Here is a 23,378-nt window from a genome sequence, read left to right on the forward strand (position 1 = left end):
ACTAGGAATTGTTTTAATTTACTGTTTGTAACTAAAGACAGTACCTTTAATATAGCTTTGTTTTCCATTTCAGGGATTTGTAGACATGCTAGAAAAATTTGCCTCCATGATGATAAATGGGGAGGTGGGTTTATTTGTCTTTCTGATGTTGCTCAGGGCCAGAAATAAAGACAATAGGTAATATATTCTTTGTAATATATCATAAGACCATAATTAAACCCGATTTTATTAATTTACATTGTTGGCTTGGATAAATGCTCAGGATCAGATACTCTGTCATTCCTATGTTTGTGTGATACAGTATGCCTGTCTGACATGAGCACACCCAATGTAATTATGATGTCATGAAGGGCTACAGTTTTCTCTAGCTGTAGAAATGAAGGGCTACAGTTTTCACTAGCTTCATTGGTACATTTACCATCATAAATTGATTTGGTTATAGGAGTGGGTGCAAAACTACATGCTTCATTGGTACATTAACTATCATAAATCTATTTGGTTATAGGAGTGGGTGCAAAACTACATGCTTCATAGGTACATTAACCATCATAAATCGATTTGGTTATAGGAGTGGGTGCAAAACTACATGCTTCAATGGTACATTTACCATCATAAATCGATTTGTTTATAGGAGTGGGTGCAAAACTACATGCTTCAATGGTACATTTACCATCATAAATTGATTTGGTTATAGGAGTGGGTGCAAAACTACATGCTTCATTGGTACATTTACCATCATAAATCAATTTGGTTATAGGAGTGGGTGCAAAACTACATGCTTCATTGGTACATTTACCATCATAAATCGATTTGGTTATAGGAGTGGGTGCAAAACTACATGCTTCAATGGTACATTTACCATCATTAATCGATTTGGTTATAGGAGTGGGTGCAAAACTGCATGCTTCATAGGTACATTAACCATCATAAATTGATAGTGAAAACAAAAGTTGGATATGTAGTATTTTAGTTACCATGCGTTAGTGTATACATGTACATGTCAAGCATAAATATTTAAGTATTACCAGCCAGTCTCCTTGCATCCATAAGAATAAATCCATATCTTTACTTACTTACCTATCTCAGTGCATCCTGAAGAGTGAATCCATACATATACAAATCAACCAATCTGATTGCATTCAGTAGAGTGAATCTGTATGTATCCTAACCAAATTATCTCATTGCAACCATAACAGTGAATCAGTACATGTACTTATTGCATCCGTAAGGGTGAATCGGTACATGTACTCACTAACCAGTCTCATTGCATCCCTAAGGGTGAATCAGTACATGTACTCACCAACTTATATCATTTCATCTGTAAGTGTGAATCAGTACATGTACTCACTAACCAATTTCATTGCATCCATAAGGGTGAATTGGTACATGTGCTCACTAACAAATCTCATTGCATACATAATGGTGAATCGATACATGTACTCACTAACCAGTCTCATTGCATCTGTAAGTGTGAATCAGTACATGGACTCACTAACAAATCTCATTGCATACATAAGGGTGAATCGATATATGTACTCACTAACCAGTCTCATTGCATCCCTAAGGGTGAATCAGTACATGTATTCACTAACCAATCTCATTGCATCTGTAAGTGTGAATCAGTACATGTACTCACTAACCAGTCTCATTGCATCTGTAAGTGTGAATCAGTACATGTGCTCACTAACCAGTCTCACTGCATCTGGAAGTGTGAATCAGTACATGTACTCACTAACCAGTCTCATTGCATCTGTAAGCGTGAATCAGTACATGTGCTCACTAACCAATCTCACTGCATCCATAATGTGAATCAGTACATGTACAACTAACCAATCTCATTGCATCCGTAAGTGTGAATCAGTACATGTACTCATTAACCAATCTCACTGCATCCGTAAGCGTGAGTCAGTACACATACTCACTAATCAATCTCAGTGCATCTGTAAGGGTGAATCCATAATAATTCTTTCAAAAATTTGGACACAGAAGTAAAATATTTAGTTATTTTGGCATTGAAACTTTATGTTGCTGAATTCAATGCAGACACATTATCTACAAATATAAAAGGAAAGATGAATAACATTTACAGTTCATAATGTATGCATGTATACATTTCAAGGTAATTAAGCTGTGTTTCATATAAATTTTACACTGCAAGAAGCTTCTCGGTTATGAATCAGAATACTTTATTGTCTTTTGGAAAACATTGCTAAGAAGTCAATTATATTCCTCAGCTGAAGAATTTGAACATCAGCAATATCCTGAATCTCTATTCATCTAATTACACTCATTACACCTTGAATTGCTTCTGTTGCTACTGGTGGTTGGTTTTCAAGTGAGGTGTTCTCATCAAAATGGTCACCATCAGCTGAATCACCATTGGTTTAATTTACCATAACATTCTGAATAGTTTCTGCATCAGAAACATGGTCTTCACATTTGATCAGTCATTATCATATGTGGGACATTCACACACACTTTATCCTGACTGCAGTAACACTCCAAATGCCCTCTCAGTCTCAGAGACATTTTTCTCCAAAAAAATCCCAAACTGTCAAATAAACTATCATTATTGATATTGCTGCCATTGTCCTGTCTAGTAGAAAATGCCACCCCCATTCCTTTCTCCCAGCCTATTGCAGTACAGTTAGGTGTAGTGAGATTCCACAATTTGCCACATGGTACATGACCTTTCAGATTTAGACATCATAGGATCTCCTAAACACAAGATTCATCAGAAACAATCTGTTTAATAGTTCATTTTGAATACTAAAGTTTTGACCTGATTCAGCAGCTAAATTCTGGAAATGGTACTCTTCAGGAGGAAGCTGACTTTTATCTTCTCATTCCTACTAACTTGGTTGTTGGCTGGTCAGTGAGCAACACAGTTATCCTGCAATAGTAATGCTTTCAACTGCATCTTCACATTTCTCCTTCAGATACATTCCCCAATCTCATTAACATTATTGTTATAAGCCTGCGACCTCCTGAATCCAGCCCTACTAAACAAGAGGAAAATTCATCTTTTCTTTCTCTGAACAGTGGGCAATAATTCCTGCCCATTTCCTTCCTATGCCACAACCAGGTTTTGCTAGTTTTAAGCTTCAGTGACATACCCATATTATGACAGGGATTTTAATGAAAGTCAGTCTGTCTGGCCATGCCATCAGCATGGCCAGTACTGGTGACAGCCGTACCACCTTTCACTCATTTGGAAGCCATGCCAACCATACTCCAGCCAAAACACCTGGATGTTCCAGTATGACACATTTGTTGAGCAGACCAGGCCTACTGTATGTTAATTGCTTATCAACAGGGGAGTTTCTGTGACTTACATAGAGACGATGGCATTGCATCATCTATGCCACCACATATGGTTTATCTGGATGGACAAAACAAACTTAAATAGGACTCTACACACAGTGAGTATAAAGATACTTTTCCACAATAGCGTTACTCAGATCCAGCCATGGAGTGTATTGAGTTCAGCTTCAAGGCAGCAGGCAAGAAATATACAGTGTTGTTGGCTTCAAAATGCCCTCCACTCCTTGCCACCATTCATAACTATAAGGTCGAAGCATTGGTAGATTTTGATGATGAGTAAGAGACACTGTCCTTCTGGCTGCTTCCCCAGTCATCAAAAATTATGGAGCTTAATGACTGTCTCTGTGAAAAATCTGTGATCCAATGAATGCAAAGGCTTTCTTTTCAGAAAGCCATGTACCAGCAACTTGCATATCTTGCTGGTACAAAACCAACTCCGATGCCTTCCATACTGACCCCCTGCCTTTGGATACAAATCTGTAAGAGGTCCACATATCTTTCCCACTGTTTTATAAAATGGACGAGAATGTGTTCCATGTCACTTAAAATCTGGTTCAAAATGTCGTCATGTCTTCATTGACAAACTTGGCTTCATTCTTGATTTTCTGACTTGCGTCTTTTTATGTGCATCTTTCATATGAGCTTGCTGGTCCAGTGTCTCTTTTTTTCTGGCAAAGACCCAAAGAGAAATGACGATATGTACTGATGCCAGTATGCACAGTTGGAGTGCACACATGTTGTTGGACTTATGTCTGCCTGTGGCATATGAAAGTCAGGGTATTAGCCTTTCCATGAACCTTCTTGAGATGAAGGTCCCGATTATGTCAGACAATTCAGTAATGGTGACCTACTTCTTCAAATGGGGGCAGCAAATCACCCGACCTATGCATTCTGATATGTCAGTTTCTATGTTGGTATGACCAACTCATTATCAACATACAACTCAATCACATTTCCTACAGACTAAATCACATTTCCTACAGACTCCATCACATTTCCTACAGACTCAACATATGGCCAACACTCCATCCAGAAAGTGTCAGTTCATTCATACAGAATGGTCTCTCTGTCATGTGAATTTCATTGGATTTGTGCACTTTTCTGGTGTCTGAGATCTGCAAGGTGGAATCACAAGTTGCCAACCTTCAAACTGCAAGATAGTTCTGATATCCCCTCAGATAGAACAAATCCTGTGTCATCCATCTACTCAGTCTAGTGATAGATCTGTTCAGGAAGATTCAGGCCAGTCCAAATCTTTGCAAACAGCTGCACTTGCAGATGTTCCACTCCTGCTCAGACTTTTTTCTGCTTCATGCCTGGCTCTTGTCTAGCAGACTTGTGAGAGAAAGAATTTAAAGCACTACTTTAAGTGCATGGAGGCAAGTTGTGATGCATGCAAATGACTCTTTCACCTGGTGAAAGCCAGGAAGCAGGATATCATCCTTCAAACCTTATCTTTGTGGCAAAAGTGGGTTATATACTCAGTGTACCCTAAGGTTTTAAAAGACTACAACAACCTAATGAACATTTGAGATCATAAAATTTAAAGTGAACTCTGAGGGCCTTAGTTTAAAACATAACATTTCAATCTGAGACATAACAGAAGCAGTTGGATTATATTTCCACACTGAAAGCCTTGCAAAACCAGAAATTAGAGAACCTGTTAATATTCCAGATCTTATAGAACATGATTTGCTGACATATGGACTTTTGGTTGCTTAGTCACACTGGTATTGAAATGGAAACTCCATAAGCTTTCAAACAAACTCAACATTAGATATTGGGATCCCATATATGGAATCAATCAAAGAGATTAGGTGGTATTAAGCTGATCGCACATTTACCTGACATTTGGGGGCCTCGAGTGGCCGAGTGGTCTAAAATGCTCTCCGTTATGGATCATTGCCATCTCACCTCTGTCTGCGTGGGTTTGAGTCTCCGATTCGGCCAATGGGGGTATGTGAGAAAGCTTGCCAGTAGCTTCTTGAGGGTCGGTGGTTCTTTCCGGGGTTTTCCTGGGTTCTTCCTCCACCATTAATACTGGCCGCCATGTATAGCCTATTGTGTGCTGAACAATGGCTTTAAACCCTACAACAACAACAACAACAACAAAAACAACCTGACATTTGTATGTACCTGAATTTTGTATGTACCTGACTTGTGTATATACCTGTCTTGTGTATGTACCAGACTAGTGTATATACCCAGCTCGTGTATATACCTGTCTTGTGTATGTATCAGACAAATGTATATACCCAACTCATGTATAAACCTGTCTTGTGTATATACCTGTCTTGTGTATGTACCAGACTCATGTATATACCCAACTCATGTATAAACCTGACTTGTGTATATACCTGTCTTGTGTATATACCTGTCTTGTGTATGTACCAGACTCATGTATATGCCTGAAATGTGTAATGTTGTTTGCAATGGTTTGTACCTTGAAATGTGTAATGTTGTTTGCAATGGTTTGTACCTTGAAATGTGTAATGTTGTCTGCAATGGTTTGTACCTTGAAATGTGTGACATTGTCCATAATGGCTTGCATCTTGCAATATGTAATGTTATCTTTAATGTTTTGTACCTCTAAATTTGTAAGGGTATGATATTTTAGAATGAGTAGATGACTGCAATGATTTCAAGTTATGGATGCAATCCCCAGGGGAGATGGGGATAGAGGTCAAAGGTGACATATTCATTGGCAAAAGGAACTCTTCCATGTGTCTTGAACTCCAAGTCTCCATCTACACTGCCTTAAGAGAAGATGAGACTACAGTGAGGGTTTCAAATCTTGAATGCAAATGGAGTGTTGGAGTTGATGGATGGGAAGTGGGGATGGGGGCAACAATCTAAAAAGTATGGATATTTGTGATGACTTCCATCTCTTGTTTTGCATATGATTTTCAGAATGTTATGATAAATATTTTTACTTATGCAAACTTATGTACATCACCCCAATAATCATAAAATAAGTATGACAAATTACAAACATTAAGTAACTTTACTCAGCTGCTGAAAAAGTGATTCCAGAGTAGTATAAATAATAATAATGATAATAATAATAATAATAATACTGGTATATCTGCACTTCAACACAAATTTTTAATTGGTCATATCCATTCATGCATCAGTTTTTCTCTCACCATTTCCTTTTAACCTGAACCCCATCAGTACCAGTTGAGGATATAGGATCATATCTGTTACGTTGTTTCACTAAGATGAGTAGACGAGAACGACATTTTCAGATTCTGAATGCAGACCCTGGGGGTAGGTGTCAAAGGTCATATTTTCATAAGTGGAATGGACTCCTGAGCTTGGCATTTTACAGCAAAGACATTTGCACTAAAACCCCTTCATGTGATCCAGATGGAGTAAAATACCCAACCAAACCAAACTAAACCAATCATCATGTAACCTAAAGTCTCGACACCTACTGTAGAGATGATGAACATGTTTAGTATGTATCATCAATGTGAGTAGATGACATTACATTTTTTTTTGTGGATCTGGTTGCAGTTTTTGGGGTGGGAGTGAAGGGGAGGTGTCAAACATTTAACAATGTGTATATATATATATATATATATATATATATATATATATATATATATATATATATATATATATATATATTGGTGATAGTTATTATTATTATTAGTATTGTTATTATTAAATCATTGATTCTTCAGTTTTTGGCTTTATTATTCTTGATATTTGTTTCTCATTTCAGGAAGTTGAAAATTCCATTACCTCTACCACCATGGATGTATTATCTACAGTACCTGATTCCCTTGTACTTTGGTTTTGCTGTGGTATATGATATTTATAACACAGTATATGACATTGTTAACAAATATTCCACAGCAGAACATAATATCAATGCAAGTATATTTTGGAATGGGACTTCAAATAATATTAGTGTGTCTTAACTTATATAATTTCACCAGTGCTTTTGGATGAAATTGTGTTATTGGCAAATTTATAGGTTGTATCTCGCAGAAGTCATGTAATCTATCAACTGCTAAATGATAATGGGGTTTCATAATATTGATATATTGAGCCAGTTATTTAAGCTGATGTGTTATATTTTTTATATTTAGTCAGGTATTGCAAGGTTTTAGGAGGATGGTAAAGGCACTTCTCCTTTTTAATCCTCATGGGGTTATGGTGTTTTACATTTCTGTGTTTCTATTTACGGAATCAAACTCAACAAATTCTTTTCTGTCTCCAAAATTACAGATATTAAAAGCACTATTTAAACCCGTTCTTGATTGTTTGGTCGTTATTTATCTGTTTAGTCCTGTGTTTGTGTTGTTGGTATTAAGAATTAAATGAAAGAATGAGGCATTAATTTGATTGACAGCTAAACTTTATTCAGTGTGCAGTATACAGGAAATTTATTTTGAATTTCATGACTTTTCTTTTCTGTATCATATGGATTAATTGACTGTTCAATATTATTATTATTATTAAGGCAATTGTTATATTAAATGCAATTCAAATATTGGTTATTTTTTTCAAATAAAAATATTTAGGACTATTCCATTTAAACATACATGGTACTCAGGGAATGCAATTTTGAAAAACTATATGCTAGGGTACACCCAAAGAGTTCATATGAAAACAATATAAAATTCTAAATGTATCTATGGGTGACTATCCTATATTAAAAGTGCCTTCCCAGGGTCTCATGTATTTTTACTTTTATATTAACAGCCCATAACAGCTGTTGAGCTGAGTACATTTTGTATTGACCAGTGAAATATGAGATTGGCCAAGGCAAAGTAATCCAATATTCCTATTTTACAGCTCAGTGAAATAATGCACTGGCCAAAAAGAAAGCCCTAATTGTTTTATTACTTTCATACCATGATATAAAATTATCCCCACATAAGTGCAATATGTGTTTGAATGGAGTTGAAATCACTATGGGAAAATCAGTATGTTGTATTACAGTTAATTGTTACTGACCTATTAAGATAAGATACATCTAAATTAAAATATAGATATAAAGTAAAAACATTGTAAACATAAAAGAACATATATATCATACGTACAAGTATACAGATACATCTACACAATTAACTACGTCCTGCATTGTTAAGTATGAAACTTTTTAGTGGCATATTTAAAGAGTAATTTGTTCCGTCTGCTAATAATATGAGAATTTAAATGAATGTCATAGTTCCAAAGAGATTTCAATATATAGTTCTTACTATTAGATATTCTTGTCATCATTGAGAATACATACTTTCTCATTACTTCATCAAACCTGAATACATTATAATTTACAAACATGTTGGAGGCACTGTTCCATCTAGGAAGACCTAATAGAAAACAAAGGCTATTATTATAACCAATAACTAGTTTTCTTTTCATACATTCACTAAAGTTTGTCCACAGAGGAGCACAATACATAGTGCAGCAATAAGATTTGAATAATCTAATTTTGATATTCAATGAACAATTTTTAAATTTACGTAGAACCATTTTTGTTTGAGCACACAAAAATTGGTAATGTCTCATCATATCTTCATTATGTGACCAATTGGGTTTCAAAATATGACCCAAATACTTATAACTGTTGACATACGTAAGAGCATTGCCATTAAGATGTACAGGGGGAGGAGAGATGGTAATTTGAAAGAAGTTGGCTGAAACACCATGTATACTGATTATTTTGTATTATAGATGATGTCATTTTCAAATGCATATTGTTCACATATCTTTAATAATTTCCTTAAACCTGTGATAGAAAGACTTACCAGTGACATATCATCAGCAAAACTAAAATTGTTAGGAAACAACACATTTGGTGGCAGATGTCACCCCATGTAACACTGATCCAGCTTATGATTTAACTCATCTATATAAAAATAAAACAAATGGGACAGAATACCCCCCTGCTTCACCCCATTGGTTACACGGAAAGCACTGGATATTACACTTCCCCATTGCACACAATACAACTGTTTGCCATACCAGTTAACTAAGTATGAACTATGTAGGCAGGTATTTTAATATCAATCAACTGTTTAAAGAGTGTCCAATGATTGACCCTATCAAATGCCTTACTAGCATCTAAAAAGCATACAGACACTGAGCTGCCATGTTCTACATAATAGCTGACAGTTTCCTTAAAGTCATAAAGGTATAAATCTGTTGAATGCTGCTTTTTAAAACCAAACTGATTATTGGAGATTGTGACTTCACATCTTTGCAGTATGATGCATTCAGATATTTTTGAAATAATAGTCATAAGAGCTATAGATCTGTAGTCATTTTCATCCGCCAGGTTACTAATTCAGCTCATAAGAATTCATAATGCTGCCATTAACCCAAACATCTGGACCCTCCTATTTTACACACTTTTTCAAAAGTTTTAATAAATTTCAATAGTATATAAAATTTCTGGACAAAAAAAAGCATTTGTGATCAGGAGAAATAACTTTAAGCTGCATTACGTTTTAAGTATGTAAAATAAATTTTGATTTGCTGCCAATTTACTTATGTCCCTTTGCTACCTTGTAAATAATGTCAAACCATATGTGTTGTCTCACTTGTCTGACCTGTATATAAAATGCCAGAAATATAATTTATTACATCAGATCAGGCCATACAAAGTCTGTTCATACATCACTGGTTTATTTATATGATGAGGCCAAAAATGTGATTCAAGTTGAGGTGGATTTACATGGGGGTGGTAGTGAGTTTTTTGTAAGATGAATTCAGAAGCACAATTCATGCATGATAAAATGAAAATTTTCTTTTCTAGTATTAATTCTGGATGTGGTTTATCATGTACATTGGTTCTCCTTGTGAACGGGCCCCTGACCAACAACCACCTACTTTTTATGAACAGAATCCCTTGGCGCTAATGAGTTTGTGTTCAAAAGTACCCCTCAAAAAGGCCTCTCTTCTAAAGTGACAAGCAGCCAGCATATTAGTGCAAAAATGTAAAATTTACCCCAGACAAGCAGCAACATTTTATATTCATATGTGTCCAGAACCAATATTTAATTCATACGGTAGAGTAAGTTATCTGATTATCTCCACTGATGTCTGTTTCCTGATATCAGGTTTTCGTTACTGAAAGAAGTGTTGGCTAAAGTACATGTACCACTAAGGTTATTATTATATCATTAATGCCGATGTTTACAGGAAATTGGGTCAACAATGTTGTGATAGAGTTTTGGGCTTCACGCAGCAGTTAATTTTACTTCTTTGATGATTACGATCAGACGTAATTGTCAAGATCATAGTATGGTCAGCATAGGCTAGACTTTGTTGATTAACACAGAGAGAGAAATTAACCTTCAACAAAGCAGGGTACCAGACAAAGACTGAAAACTCACTTGACAATATATGTATCACTTCCTATATAAACAAGGCATTTTGTTTACTCTGCAAAAGTTTCATCTGCATAATTAAATTGCAGTACTGTACAGTTAATAACATGGGAATAAATCGTTACAAAATTTGAACATGTCATAATGTAAACAGAGAATTAATATTTTGGAAGAACATTTAAATTAAAAGTTAAAAATTAAAAGTTATTAAGAATTTATGTTCTGAAGACTTAAATGAACAACATTGTAACCGATAAGGAGAGTATTCTGCAGCAGTGGGGAAAATGGAATCATTGGAAAGAGAATTATTTTAAATGCCATGCAATGCATGTACCAGGATTTACATGATGTTTTTGAATGGTTTTGCAGTGTGTATGCCAATAATACCCCACTCACATTTCACACTTCAAAATAAGAACTATTAATGTGTGTTAACTTGAAATAAGTCTGTTATTGAGACGAGAACCTTTTACTGATTAATGCTACTTTTAAATGAAGATACTAATTGCTTGGAAGTTATATGTAGCTTTCATACTACAGACACATACATAAAAAAACATACACATACTTTTCATAAGTCTCCCTCTGGAAAGGTTACCCATCTTATATGGCCACCTTCCCTGTGCAGAAGGGGTGTCCGTATAAGAGGGAGACCAGTGTAGTACAAAAACGAGATAATTTCAGATGTGATTTTACCACTTATTAAAACATCACATTTTGTTATACTACACAATAGCAGCTATCTGAATATGTACATAAACCAACCATGAAACATGTAAATTCAGGCCTGTCCTAACAGTCACCTGTACACAGCAGTCATCTAGTCATAATGGCCATTTTAATTCTAGCAAATTTCCTACATAAATGTCCCATGTGTAACAGCCACCTGCTTGAAGCAGTTAGTGATAAGGTGTTTCCTAACCAACAGTGGTTTTTTCGAATCTGAAGTGCTTCTCGTGGGTCGTTTTTTCTTTCCGGGGTTTTCCCGGGTTCTTCCTCCACCATTAATACTGTGCTGAAAAATTGCGTTAAACCCCACAACAACAACAACCAATCTGAAGCAGTCACTGGAGAGTATCAGCAGTGATAACTCTAAGTATGCAAATTAAACCTTTGTTTGATGAGCAAGGAATTGCTTAGATAAACATTTCACATCTTGCTTTTACTCAATGAACTCCAGTCACACTCAGTTTACCTCAAAGGTGTCATTATGTTGGGTTTTGAAAGTGAGGCAGTTTTTATCGTTACAGTAGAGGGTCAAAGAAATTCATTTGCTGTATGTTGGGAAGAGTAAGTGTGTTATCACAGCAGAGATTTAAGTGACTTTTTGTGTCAGTGGGACAGATACAGTTTGATATTGTCATCTATTTGCCTGTGAATTTAATCCATTTCTAATGAAAAAGTTCATCTGTATAAGAAACTAGCCAAGGCCTGCATGTGAACCCCACCCCTGAGCTTTTGGTAATCTGGTTTTGTACACATCAAGATGTACAGTACCTATGTAACAAGTCATATGACTCAGTGGACAGCAGTACTGGAGATACTGACCACATGAAACAAAATCTTTGTGCTTAATATATGGTGTGAATGGATAAACAGATATACAAATGGATGGCAAAGTGATCACTTTTTCAAGATTCCACCAAGGGCTCCTTGACATTATATAAAACACACATGCACGTACACACACTTGTATATATATTCATATAAAATGAATGTCTGAAAAGTATTTAAAAAAATAAAATAAAATGTGGCTCGACCTTTTCCATTGGGCAGTAGTGGAGGAATGAAATGTTTTAAAAGGAAACAAATCAGTACAAATCGTGTATCGGGGAGAAGTTCTTGATCAGTATATGTACAAGCAAATTCAACATTCTTTTGTGATGGGTCTCTGTAAAGGGATTTTGTTTGAAACTGGTCACGGTCAGCATGCCAAGCCTTTCCCCTGGAAATTGGGATAAATTGGTTTTGTATGCATCAAAATTTATAATGTCAATGTACTAAGTACTGTGTCAACCATGTTTCAGAAAGTGACCTCATAAAAATAGTTAACATCGAAGTTAATATATGGTATTTATGGACCAATGAACATGCACATCACTGTGTCAAGCATCAACTTGGGCAGTCCTGACAGTATGTATGTATGTATATATGTATGTATGTACGTACGTATGTATGTAAGTATGTATGTATGTATGCATGTGTATGTATGTACGTACGTATGTACATATGTATGTATGCATGTGTATGTATGTATGTATGTGCAGATATGAAATTCATTTGAAAATAAGTATCTGTTGTTATGTACAGCTATAGTGTGCTTAACTTTTGGCCATGATTGTAGATTATTCTTTAGTCATTTGTAAAATTATGTTTACAAGATAACTTTTGGTCATGATTGTAAGTTATAAATAAGATGTTGACATAGCTTTTTGAGTTCTGAATATTCTAGAAACAAACTTGCTTACAATTTGATGGAATTTTCCAATTAGAAATGACTCATAGGTAGGGAAGTCCAGAATATTCTGTTGTGACAGGTCAAGTGACAATGTTTATCTGTTTATAAAAGCGGATTTGGTAAACAATTATTCATTCCTGTTTCGTATCGGTCTATGATAATCTGTGGTCAGAGTTTTCAGTTGTGTTCAGACATAATTCGAGAGGAATTAGTTAAATTATTCATTGGTATTACTAAAGTATTCATTGACTTTATTAATACATTGTTTGGGGATTATTGAGAACTGATTCAAAGACATTCTGGATTACATCAATGTGGTACATCAGGACATTCAATACAGTTGAAATTTACTTGCAACATTCTGTACTTTTTGACTTGTAATATGATATTTAGGATTATTTGGGATTTAATTCTCAGTACTATATGTGTTTCTTAAGTTTTCACTTTGTATCTTAGAAAAATAAATAACTTGTTGATTTTATTTAAATTGTTGGTTTCACTTCTTTCTGTGTCTTAGTTTAAGACCTAGATTTGTAGCACTGGAAAGGAATTTCTCTTGGGATTCTCTATGGTAAGAATGGATTTGATCAAGTGTGTGTGTGTGTGTGTGTGTGTGTGTGTGTGTGTCCTTCTGTAGGAAACAAAAAATTAAAGCTGAATGTAATTTGAATTGTAAACCTTAAAACTACATACCAATCTTTACTCCCAGTTTATCTGGTTATGATTTGCATCTAATCATTAAAGCATTTATTTGGTTATAATGATCCTGATAAAAAAATTAGAATAATGATGAAAAATGGACATCACTTTATCGAGATTTTGTAGTTGATAGTTTTCAGAATAAATGAGAAGTATATTTTTATTCAAAGGACAGTTAGGTTTGTGTATAGGATTATGTGAATGGGTGATTCATTAGATTGGGTGATAAGAAATGTTTTCAGAGAAAAAATGATTAGGAAATTGAAACAAAGCTTTTATATAAAAAAGATTACCAATGAGAATATTGACAACTTGAATAGGTTTAAGAAAACCGTATCAATAGAGAAAATTCCAATATTTGTATATTGACAATCTTAATAGATTTGAGAAAAGTATAGCAATAGAGAAAATACCCATACGAGTATATTGACAACCATAAAAGATTTGAGAAAAGTATATCAATAGAGAAAATAAACATACGAGTATATTGACAACCGTAAAAGATTTGAGAAAAGGATATCAATAGAGAAAATACCCATATGAGTATATTGACAACTTTAATAGATCGGAAGAAACCAATTTTCCACCATTAGAAAAATGTATTCTGCAATGTGTAGTAGTAAAGGATGACTACCAGTATGAAAAAGATGTGGAGTTTTTAAAACTTAAAATCTGTTGTTGATCTTCATGGCTGTTGTGTTAAAGAATACAAGTTAATTTTGTGTGATTATTGATGTTGTGTGTGATAAACTTCTGAAGAATTTGCATGAAACATTATAAGCTAGATTCAACTTATCCAATGCAGTAATTTTTGCAAGTAGTGAGTCTTTAAAATTAACAGGAATGTTGAAGTAATTTAATGTTTTTAGGGATTGGTTTAGAATTACAGTTTGGAATGATTTTGATGTTTTGAATGAATGGTTAGGAATTAGAGTTTTGGAGTGATTCTGATGTTTTCAATGAATGGTTAGGAATTAGAGTTTTGGAGTGATTTTGATATTTCAGTGATTGGTTCTTCCATGTGAGGAGAAATTAGTATGATATATAATAAATATACTAAATCTAGATCAAGGTAAGGTTGCAAGTGATGGACAGTATGATATAGATATACTAAATCTAGATCAAGGTAAGGTTGCAAGTGATGGACAGTATGATATATAATAGTTGTACTAAATCTAGATCAAGGTAAGGTTGCAAGTGATGGACAGTATGATATGTAATAGATATACTAAATCTAGATGAAGGTAAGGTTGCAAGTGAAGGACAGCATGATATATAATAGATATACTAAATCTAGATCAAGTTAAGGTCGTAAGTGACGGACAGTATGATATGTAATAGATACACTAAATCTAGAGGAAGGTAAGGTTGCAAGTGATGGACAGTATGATATATAATAGACATACTAAATCTAGATGAAGGTAAGGTTGCAAGTGACGGACAGTATGATATATAATAGATACACTAAATCTAGAGGAAGGTAAGGTTGCAAGTGATGGACAGTATGATATATAATAGATATACTAAATCTAGATCAAGGTAAGGTTGCAAGTGATGGACAGTATGATATATAATAGATATACTAAATCTAGATCAAGGTAAGGTTGCAAGTGATAGTATGATATCTAATAGATGTACTAAATCTAGATGAAGGTAAGGTTGCAAGTGATGGACAGTATGATATATAATAGATATACTAAATCTAGCTGAAGGTAAGGTTGCAAGTGATGGACAGTATGATAGATCTTGATCAAGGTCATTTATTATGTAACCAAGTACTTGGTAAAAAAATACAATAATGGATAACTTTTTACTTAGAAAACTGATGGAACAAATTGTAAGAGGATAACCCTAAAACTTCATTCAAATGGATTTTTAAAAAATCCATGAAGCCTTGTAATTTTTCAAAGAGTACAGTCATATATGACATTCAGTTTTAGTAAGTTTGAAGAAATTTTTTAAACAAAAACAAAATTAAAAGAATTTTCAGTGTTAGGATTATCAAAATGGCTGATGTTTGGTATAATATAAACTGAAAACAAATATATATATTTTTTATTGATGACATTCATTATGCATTCATGGTAAAACAAGTTTTACGTAGATATTGAAGAGAGTTTTACGACTTTAATGATTATAAGAAAGTAAATCTGAACATCAAGTAAAACTGGATATAACAAATATATAAAAAAATTGTGTTTAATCAAAGTAGACAATACCAGAAAATAAATTTTTGGGAGATTCAACCAGCGTGATTCATATAACGTTATTGTAAATAAAGTTGCTTTATTTTTGATGAAAAGATATATTTACTGGATGAACTTAAAGCATTACTGTATTGTTATGTAAATTTAATGTAAATTGTTTTTCTGTTTTTTTATTTTTTATTTTACATGTTTTTGTAATGTGACATTGTTTGCTGGAATTGACCTTGTCCAGCATTGAGTTCATTTCTGCTTGACCTGATTGACTTTTTAAAAAAATTCATTTATGTAAACAACTAAAAATAGCTTCATTATACTCTATGTGTATGAGCTTATTAACCAAATTATTATTCAGGTAAACAAGAAGTGGTAAATATGTTGATCAGGGTCAGGGTTTTGGAGATTCCCACTTGAATTTAATAGTTATTGTATTTAAATCATTCTAGAAGGTTATTTTCCATTAGGTAATGGTTGTTTTTAGAAAATGCTAATGTGATCTGAAGTCAAGCAGAGAACTATATTATCTTGTGAATGTGAGAACTGTACCAGTTGTACTTTAACATCTAGCACTTTAGGTTGTATTATGTTCTGACCAGTTTGGACAGATTTTTTTTCCCTTCAAGTTATTGAATTCCAGTGATTATTTTCTCTGGAAATATAAAAGTGCTCTGACTCGAACCCTAGCGGACATAGGTGAGGTGGCAGTCATTGATAAAAGTGATCGTTCTCGGCCACCCGGGGCCACCACTTACGTTGTAAACAGGAACTATTGGTACAAGAGTAGCCCATGCGGAGGTCGCATGATTCACCTAAACCACCAAAATCCACCCAAAACCTGGCCAAATCCATAACAAACATGATGCAAATTAAACGAAACATATCCCAAAATCACACACACAATTGGAAAGAGTTCTATTTTTTTTATAAACAAGCATATTATTCCGCATTTAACACTTACAGCGGATGGATATGAAAAGTCAAAACGGAACCAGTCAATACGTTCCAAGTGAAAACTGCCTCGTTTTAAGTAAATAATGGACCATCAGTGCATAGCAATGGAGATGGAAAAAAAAAACATACACACGACACTGTAAATATTTTTTTAGAAGTATTTATTCTTGACATAATTAGCAATTGGTTGTCGCTACGGGCTATAGCGATATACATGTACTGTATTTCTTCTTTACGTTTTATTTTTATTCCTGTGATGTACAAAATAATAAATTCATAGATACTATATATATATATATATATATATATATATATATATATATATATATATATATATATATATATATATATATATATATATATATATTGCTAATAGTCTTATAGAGTAAGAGAATGAAAAAGTTATCACGAAAATGAAGTTAATAATTGTGAAAATTGCGAATATTACATGAGACAAATATAGGAAAATTTCGTCGGTTCTCACTAACACCAACAATTTTCCCAACTACTCTACCACCAGAACCATAAAATAATGTTTATGTCATAGTAGACATAGCTGGCAATCACCATAAAGGAACAAATTAATGTCCCGATGATTGTGCTTGAACCGGTAAATAGACTGAACCTGGTTGATATCCCACCCCCCCAAAAAACAACAAAAAACAAACAAACAAACAAAAAAAAAAAAAACAACCACCCCGAAACAAGACCAAAAGACACCCTCCCCAACATACCCCCCCCCCAAGAAAAACTCAAAGAAAAATGACAAACTCAAATCTAATAAGTAGGGAACAAGTACAAATGAAGAATATTAAATATATTTTAATTTAACCACAATCTAAAGATTTGCTTTCATTTCACATATATTACACAAGTCCTAAAGGAGATGAAAATTTTTAAATCTTAACATTGTAAGAGAAGCTGTAAATGGTACAGGGGAATAAGTCCGTTATCTAAAAGTAACGCTACAATGTTGAAAAATTCGAGGTAATTATGCTATTAAGCCCTGAGAGGGATGCAGTCTTTTCACGCAATCAATAAAAGCTGCATAAATTTCCAAGAATTAGCCAAAGTAGGAAAATGCTTCAGGTTATGTTACCTACAGTACAATGTACCCTGTTCAAACCCATCTATAACTTTTTTTTGCAGAGAAATTCCATGTCAAATGCATGCTCAGAAACTGAAAACTTGAGAAGGGTGCGTTGAAGACAAAAGGTCAATGTAGAGATCAGCATGTACTTTTTTCAACCTATATCAACTCCAGTACTGTCTTTACAGGTACAGGCAATATATGAAGGATGCCTAATTAGCAATTTTGTCATTCTGAAATACAGAATAAATAGGCATATAGTGATAATAGGACGTCTGACTAGATAACGTAGATAAGTGCTTCCTGTTAGCAATCTCTAGCTTCCCATTCCTGTCAACGAACACACCTACCTTCGTGATATTTGAACTATACATATCTACCTTCCTGACCATAGCACCATTGTTGACTTTTGCACCAGACATATTACGTCCTTAACTCTAGCACCCTATATGTCTACCTGCCTGACCTTAGCACCATACATATATACCTGCATGACCTTAGTATTGGACCTATCTACCTCGCTGACATTGCTACCGGACAGATCTGCCTTCCTGACCTTAGCAACAGATTTGTCTACCTTTCTGACCTATTATTTTGTATCAACAGGCAAATTATGCCGCATTTAGCATTTACAGGGTATGGAAATGAAATCCGAGTGACCATTTTGGAAATGTCTTTGAATGTATACGTAATGGTTTTTATTTGCTTTAAATGCAAGAATTTCACACAAGACTAAATGACGTATCGTTGTATTTTGCTCTAGGTGACATGATATGAAAGCTTCTTTGATTTTTACTTTTTGATTAATTCTTGGACATGCATGCACGTTTAATTGTTTGCGTGGGAAAATATTATATCCCACCGTGAACCTAATAGCAAAATTACCATGAATTTTCAACAGTGTAGCATTACTTTAAGAGAAAGAACTCACTATCTAAAGACTCCACTTGTCACAAAAGTTTACCACGGGGTAATTAAAATTTATATAAATGTTGAGAGTTATTCTGAATGTAAAGTACTGGAAAAATATTATATTCCAGGCTACTGCATGGGCGGCAGCACATGGGGTGGGGGGTGGAGTGGGGTGGGGGGCACGTTCTCCCCTCCTGGATTTCACATCTAAACAGTTATTTTTGGCCTGGTTCCGCTTGAAAGCGTGACCACTTCACATTTGCCCCCCCCCCCCCCGAAAGAGTTTCTGTGGGTTACTGTCATATCAAAAGTTCCCTTTTACCACTTATACAAGGGCCGAGTGGTCTAAAGCACTCGCTTTTAATGATGACTGCCATCTCACCTCTGTCCGCGTGGGTTCGAGTCTCAGGTTAGGCAAATGAGGTATGTGAGAAAGCTGGCAACAGCTTCCCATGGGTCGGTGGTTCCTACCGGGGTTTTCTCCGGGTTCATCCTCCACCAGTTATATTGGCTGCCTTATTTAGCCTATCATGCGCTTACAAATGGCGTTAACCTCAAAACAACAACAACAACCTACACGATATTAATTGGGAAGTTAAAGGCCCATTCACAGTTGGGATGATTGACCAGTTCAAGTGTGACTCATATGGCACTGTACTGTCTTGCAATCGTTTTCATTACTTACCATGTTTTTCTTCTAAATATTTCTGCCAAATAACATTTTTTTTTTATTTTGTCGCCTATCTCACAGTTTAGCAGATGAGACTATTACCTAGCAAGGGCTTGATTGCCGCATGCTACGATTTTCTTTCCCACATATATTTATCATTTGTCAAGAGCATAAGCAAAACTGCAGGTCAACTTCTTACTTTTCCGCTGGTTGTATTGAAAATTGTTAAATGTCATTCCAATTTAACGGTAGCAAGGGCTCGCGGTAGGTCTACAAGGACAAGGACCTATAATTGGTATGAATATTCATGAGCGTAAGCTAGGCGATCTTGACTGGTACACCAGTGTTTTATTTTCCGGATACATTAACGCGATCTAGAGGCTTAGAAACGTGTGCTCTCATTGTTACACGTTGCAAGTAGTCATAGTCATGCCTGATTCCTTTTACAACAACTTTGAAAGAGCTAGTAAGTTTTCTGGATCTGTCAGAAGTTGCAGTGAAGCCGAAGAACTTATAAGACCTTTCCATATAGAGAAAACGACCAAATATTTCTGTCATCGCCGTTCGAAGAACTTTCCTAATCAGGATACCTCACTTGGTATGCGCTACTAACGTAACTTTTGTTAAATTTATATGGTTATATGCTTGGTCTTTTTATAATCCCATTTATGGCCCAAGTGTGCAATTGTCCATCAGCGACTTTATATAGTCTACTGAGTACGACTTAATTTGATACATGGCAGGGATCATTAAGCACTTACAATAATGAATTTACATCGTTTAATTATATTCATACTTTCTTTCATTAATTAAAAACTAATAACATGTGATTAAACACTTCAGTTTCAGAAGTTTTGGAAAAATGTCCATATATATACATCGTAATATATCTTAATACACATTAAACATATTTCTCTCTCTTTCAGTCTTTGCATATGTGTGCGTAAAAAAATCGAATAATCCATGTTTATGCAATCAAGCCATTTCAGTTATCGACATCTTGTCAAAATCTATTGTACAGTCATTTTAATATAAACAATTTACTCGATCGATCTTGTATATTTCCGAACACGAGGAAATAAATCTATTATTGTTTTAAACAATTCGGCATTCAATAATAGCCTCCCAACCTTCCCCTCTCTTTTTAAAATATACTTGCACAAGTTTGTAGGTTGTTCACTTTTGAAAGAATATTGTTTCTCAAGATAATTCATCTTTTTGCACTGCGCGTTCAGTTCAATTATCATCGCCATGTCAAAGTAGAAAGCAGTCCTGTTAGTAAAACCAATTTATTTGACCTTATCTTTAATTTCTTTAGCCAGATACATCCACACAGGATATATGAAGATCTATGACTGTTAAAAATCTGTCATTCCCCCCCTCTCTCTATCTAACCTTCTCAACATCTTTTGTACAGTGCTCTTGATGGAAACAGTTTTCTCTACCAGTTTAGTAAACATGTACATCCGCACCGGAAGAAAGAAAGCCTATTACTTTTATTTTTTATATATAAAAGAATGTGGCATTCAACGATAGCACTCTCTCTCTCTTTTCAAAAAAAGATTTGATCTTTTATAGTTAGTTAACTTCAGAAAGAACGTTATTTCTGAAGATAATACATCTATTTGTATATCCAAGCCCCTTTTAGTTATCATTAGAATATGCTGTTCAAAATGTTTGATATTCAACAGTCTCTCTCTCTCTCTCTCTCTCTCTCTATATATATATATATATATATATATATATATATATAATGATAACGAGTTTATTTTCGTCCTGATTAAAACTGATTATAATCACATCAAATGTTTTATCAGTACGTCTGCAATCACGATGCTTATAGTGATTCCGGCTGTGGGGACTATCGCGTACGTGCCGACAATAACGTCAGCGTGGTTGACGAGACCATTACAATGACATAACAAATACGCGATATTCACCCCCCCCCCACCGCGAAGTGTTGTGGGATGATCTGATTGAGATGGGTTTGATACGAGGTAGCTTGATTTTATCTCCACTCAAAATATTTAACGTTTATAACTTCGCTACGATATCAGTTGAGGAGTAGTTTAACATAATATCTCGATTCACCTGTGATATTTTGTCGCGTTTAAAGTTTTATCTTCCGTATCCAATATGAATATTTCATCGGTGCCAGTGCTTCGCACGACCGATACAGCCTCCATAAATACGTTGTAATAATGCTAACTTCTGCAGCGCTGAATATTGAAGTCATGTACAACCCTGTGCTCGCTGATTATAAATTATTGTGTTATTTTGTCTCGACAACGTTGTCGATCGAGACAAGAACGTGTACACGGTGTTTTCGGTGCTTTTACTCATATCTTGTAATTTGGTGGCGATGTCAATGATTATTTTGGCGATGTCTGTGAGCGTTAGTTGTGCCTTACTAAGGTCTCACTTTAACTCCGCCACCACGTCCGAGATCGATCTAGGATCTCTGACGACACCCAACCGAGTTTTGATCGTATCAACGTCGGATCGCATCGAAACTGAATTTTTGACATCAACAAGATGATCATGTTGTTTGTGGATATCGTCAAGTTTAACATCAACCTCTTTTTTTCTCCAAATAATTCATCTGAGGCCCTATTGAGGTCGCGAAAATTATTACGTAATCGGAGAAAATGTGTACTTTGTGTGTTGCATTCGATTTAAATGTATCAGTTTTATTATCGATCACGGTTACTGCACATTCAACGTATTGCTTTGTAACTGCGTCTTCGACACTGTCTGGATCAAGCACAAATTCAATTTAGCTGTTGTTCACGACTTTATGCCACGCGTGTGTTTGCGGGGACGGTTATTTCATCCCTGATCGTCTGCAGTGACCAATTGAGTGTCAGAGTTTTCCAACCTCGTTGATCACGGGAAGATTATCCGCGGTCGATCCGAATTTTCTAGCGATGATATCGGTCCATCTGATATTACTTGCTCCTAACTGTCCAAATTGATTCTGAAATACTTCTTCAGGACCAGCCCATGTAAGGTTCATAAGTTCAGCGTCGTCTTCTTTGGTTGCATACTTGCTGAAGTCTATGTCTGTTTGGGGTTGTTTCCGTCGCGTTGATCGTCCATATAAATCTACCATTTATTGTTAATGTGGTAATTAATAGGTCGAGTATTCTTGTTACGTGTGGCGGTAACGTGGACATGCTAATTGCATCAAGTACCGTAATCACTTCACACCGCATATAAACTGCGCGGGTCAATACATTCCCTAGGTTACTGTCCTGTACTTATTCTGATATAATCACATTAGATCTTTTTAAATGTACAAGACTACCTTTGTTTCTTTTCCTCGAAATATACTGATACAATCGCCAAGAATTTATATAAAGATATATCTTAGATCCTTATCTGTATATTTAAATGATAAACATTTTTTGCAGGAGCCTGAGTTAGGTCTTTTTAATCTACCTACACACACACACACACACACACACACACACACACACACACACACACATATATCCAATAACCACGACTTTCTATTAATGTATACCATAGGCCCTTGTGGATGCCTTGGAATCATACATACACAATAGACCTATTCTATAGCAGCTTCCTCCGAGTCTTTGCTTCTAAGTGCACTGATTGAATAGGCGGCATACCTTTGTTTACTCATAGGTAACATTTCCTTCAAAGGTTCTTTTTTTTAAATCGTTTACCGTCTCAGTCACTGCTGAAGTATGTCATT

General features: G+C 35.0%; 1 protein-coding gene across 3 annotated transcripts in view; it reads left to right on the forward strand.

Moving 5' to 3' along the window:
- The window catches only part of LOC149770105 (uncharacterized), a 46,820-nt gene extending 39,230 nt beyond the window's left edge, over positions 1-7,590 (forward strand). For all 3 annotated transcript variants that reach the window (XM_089949383.1, XM_089949384.1, XM_089949385.1), the window contains 2 exons: positions 74-177; positions 7,055-7,590. In XM_089949383.1, the coding sequence (XP_089805509.1) occupies positions 74-177; positions 7,055-7,253 (303 nt within the window). In that variant the 3' untranslated portion in view covers positions 7,254-7,590. The remainder of the gene's footprint in view (positions 1-73; positions 178-7,054) is intronic.
- Positions 7,591-23,378: the final 15,788 nt, after the last annotated feature.

This window comes from Sinohyriopsis cumingii, unplaced genomic scaffold, assembly GCF_028554795.1.
Source record: "Sinohyriopsis cumingii isolate HCF-2022 unplaced genomic scaffold, ASM2855479v2 utg002703l, whole genome shotgun sequence".
Classification (NCBI taxonomy): domain Eukaryota; kingdom Metazoa; phylum Mollusca; class Bivalvia; order Unionida; family Unionidae; genus Sinohyriopsis; species Sinohyriopsis cumingii.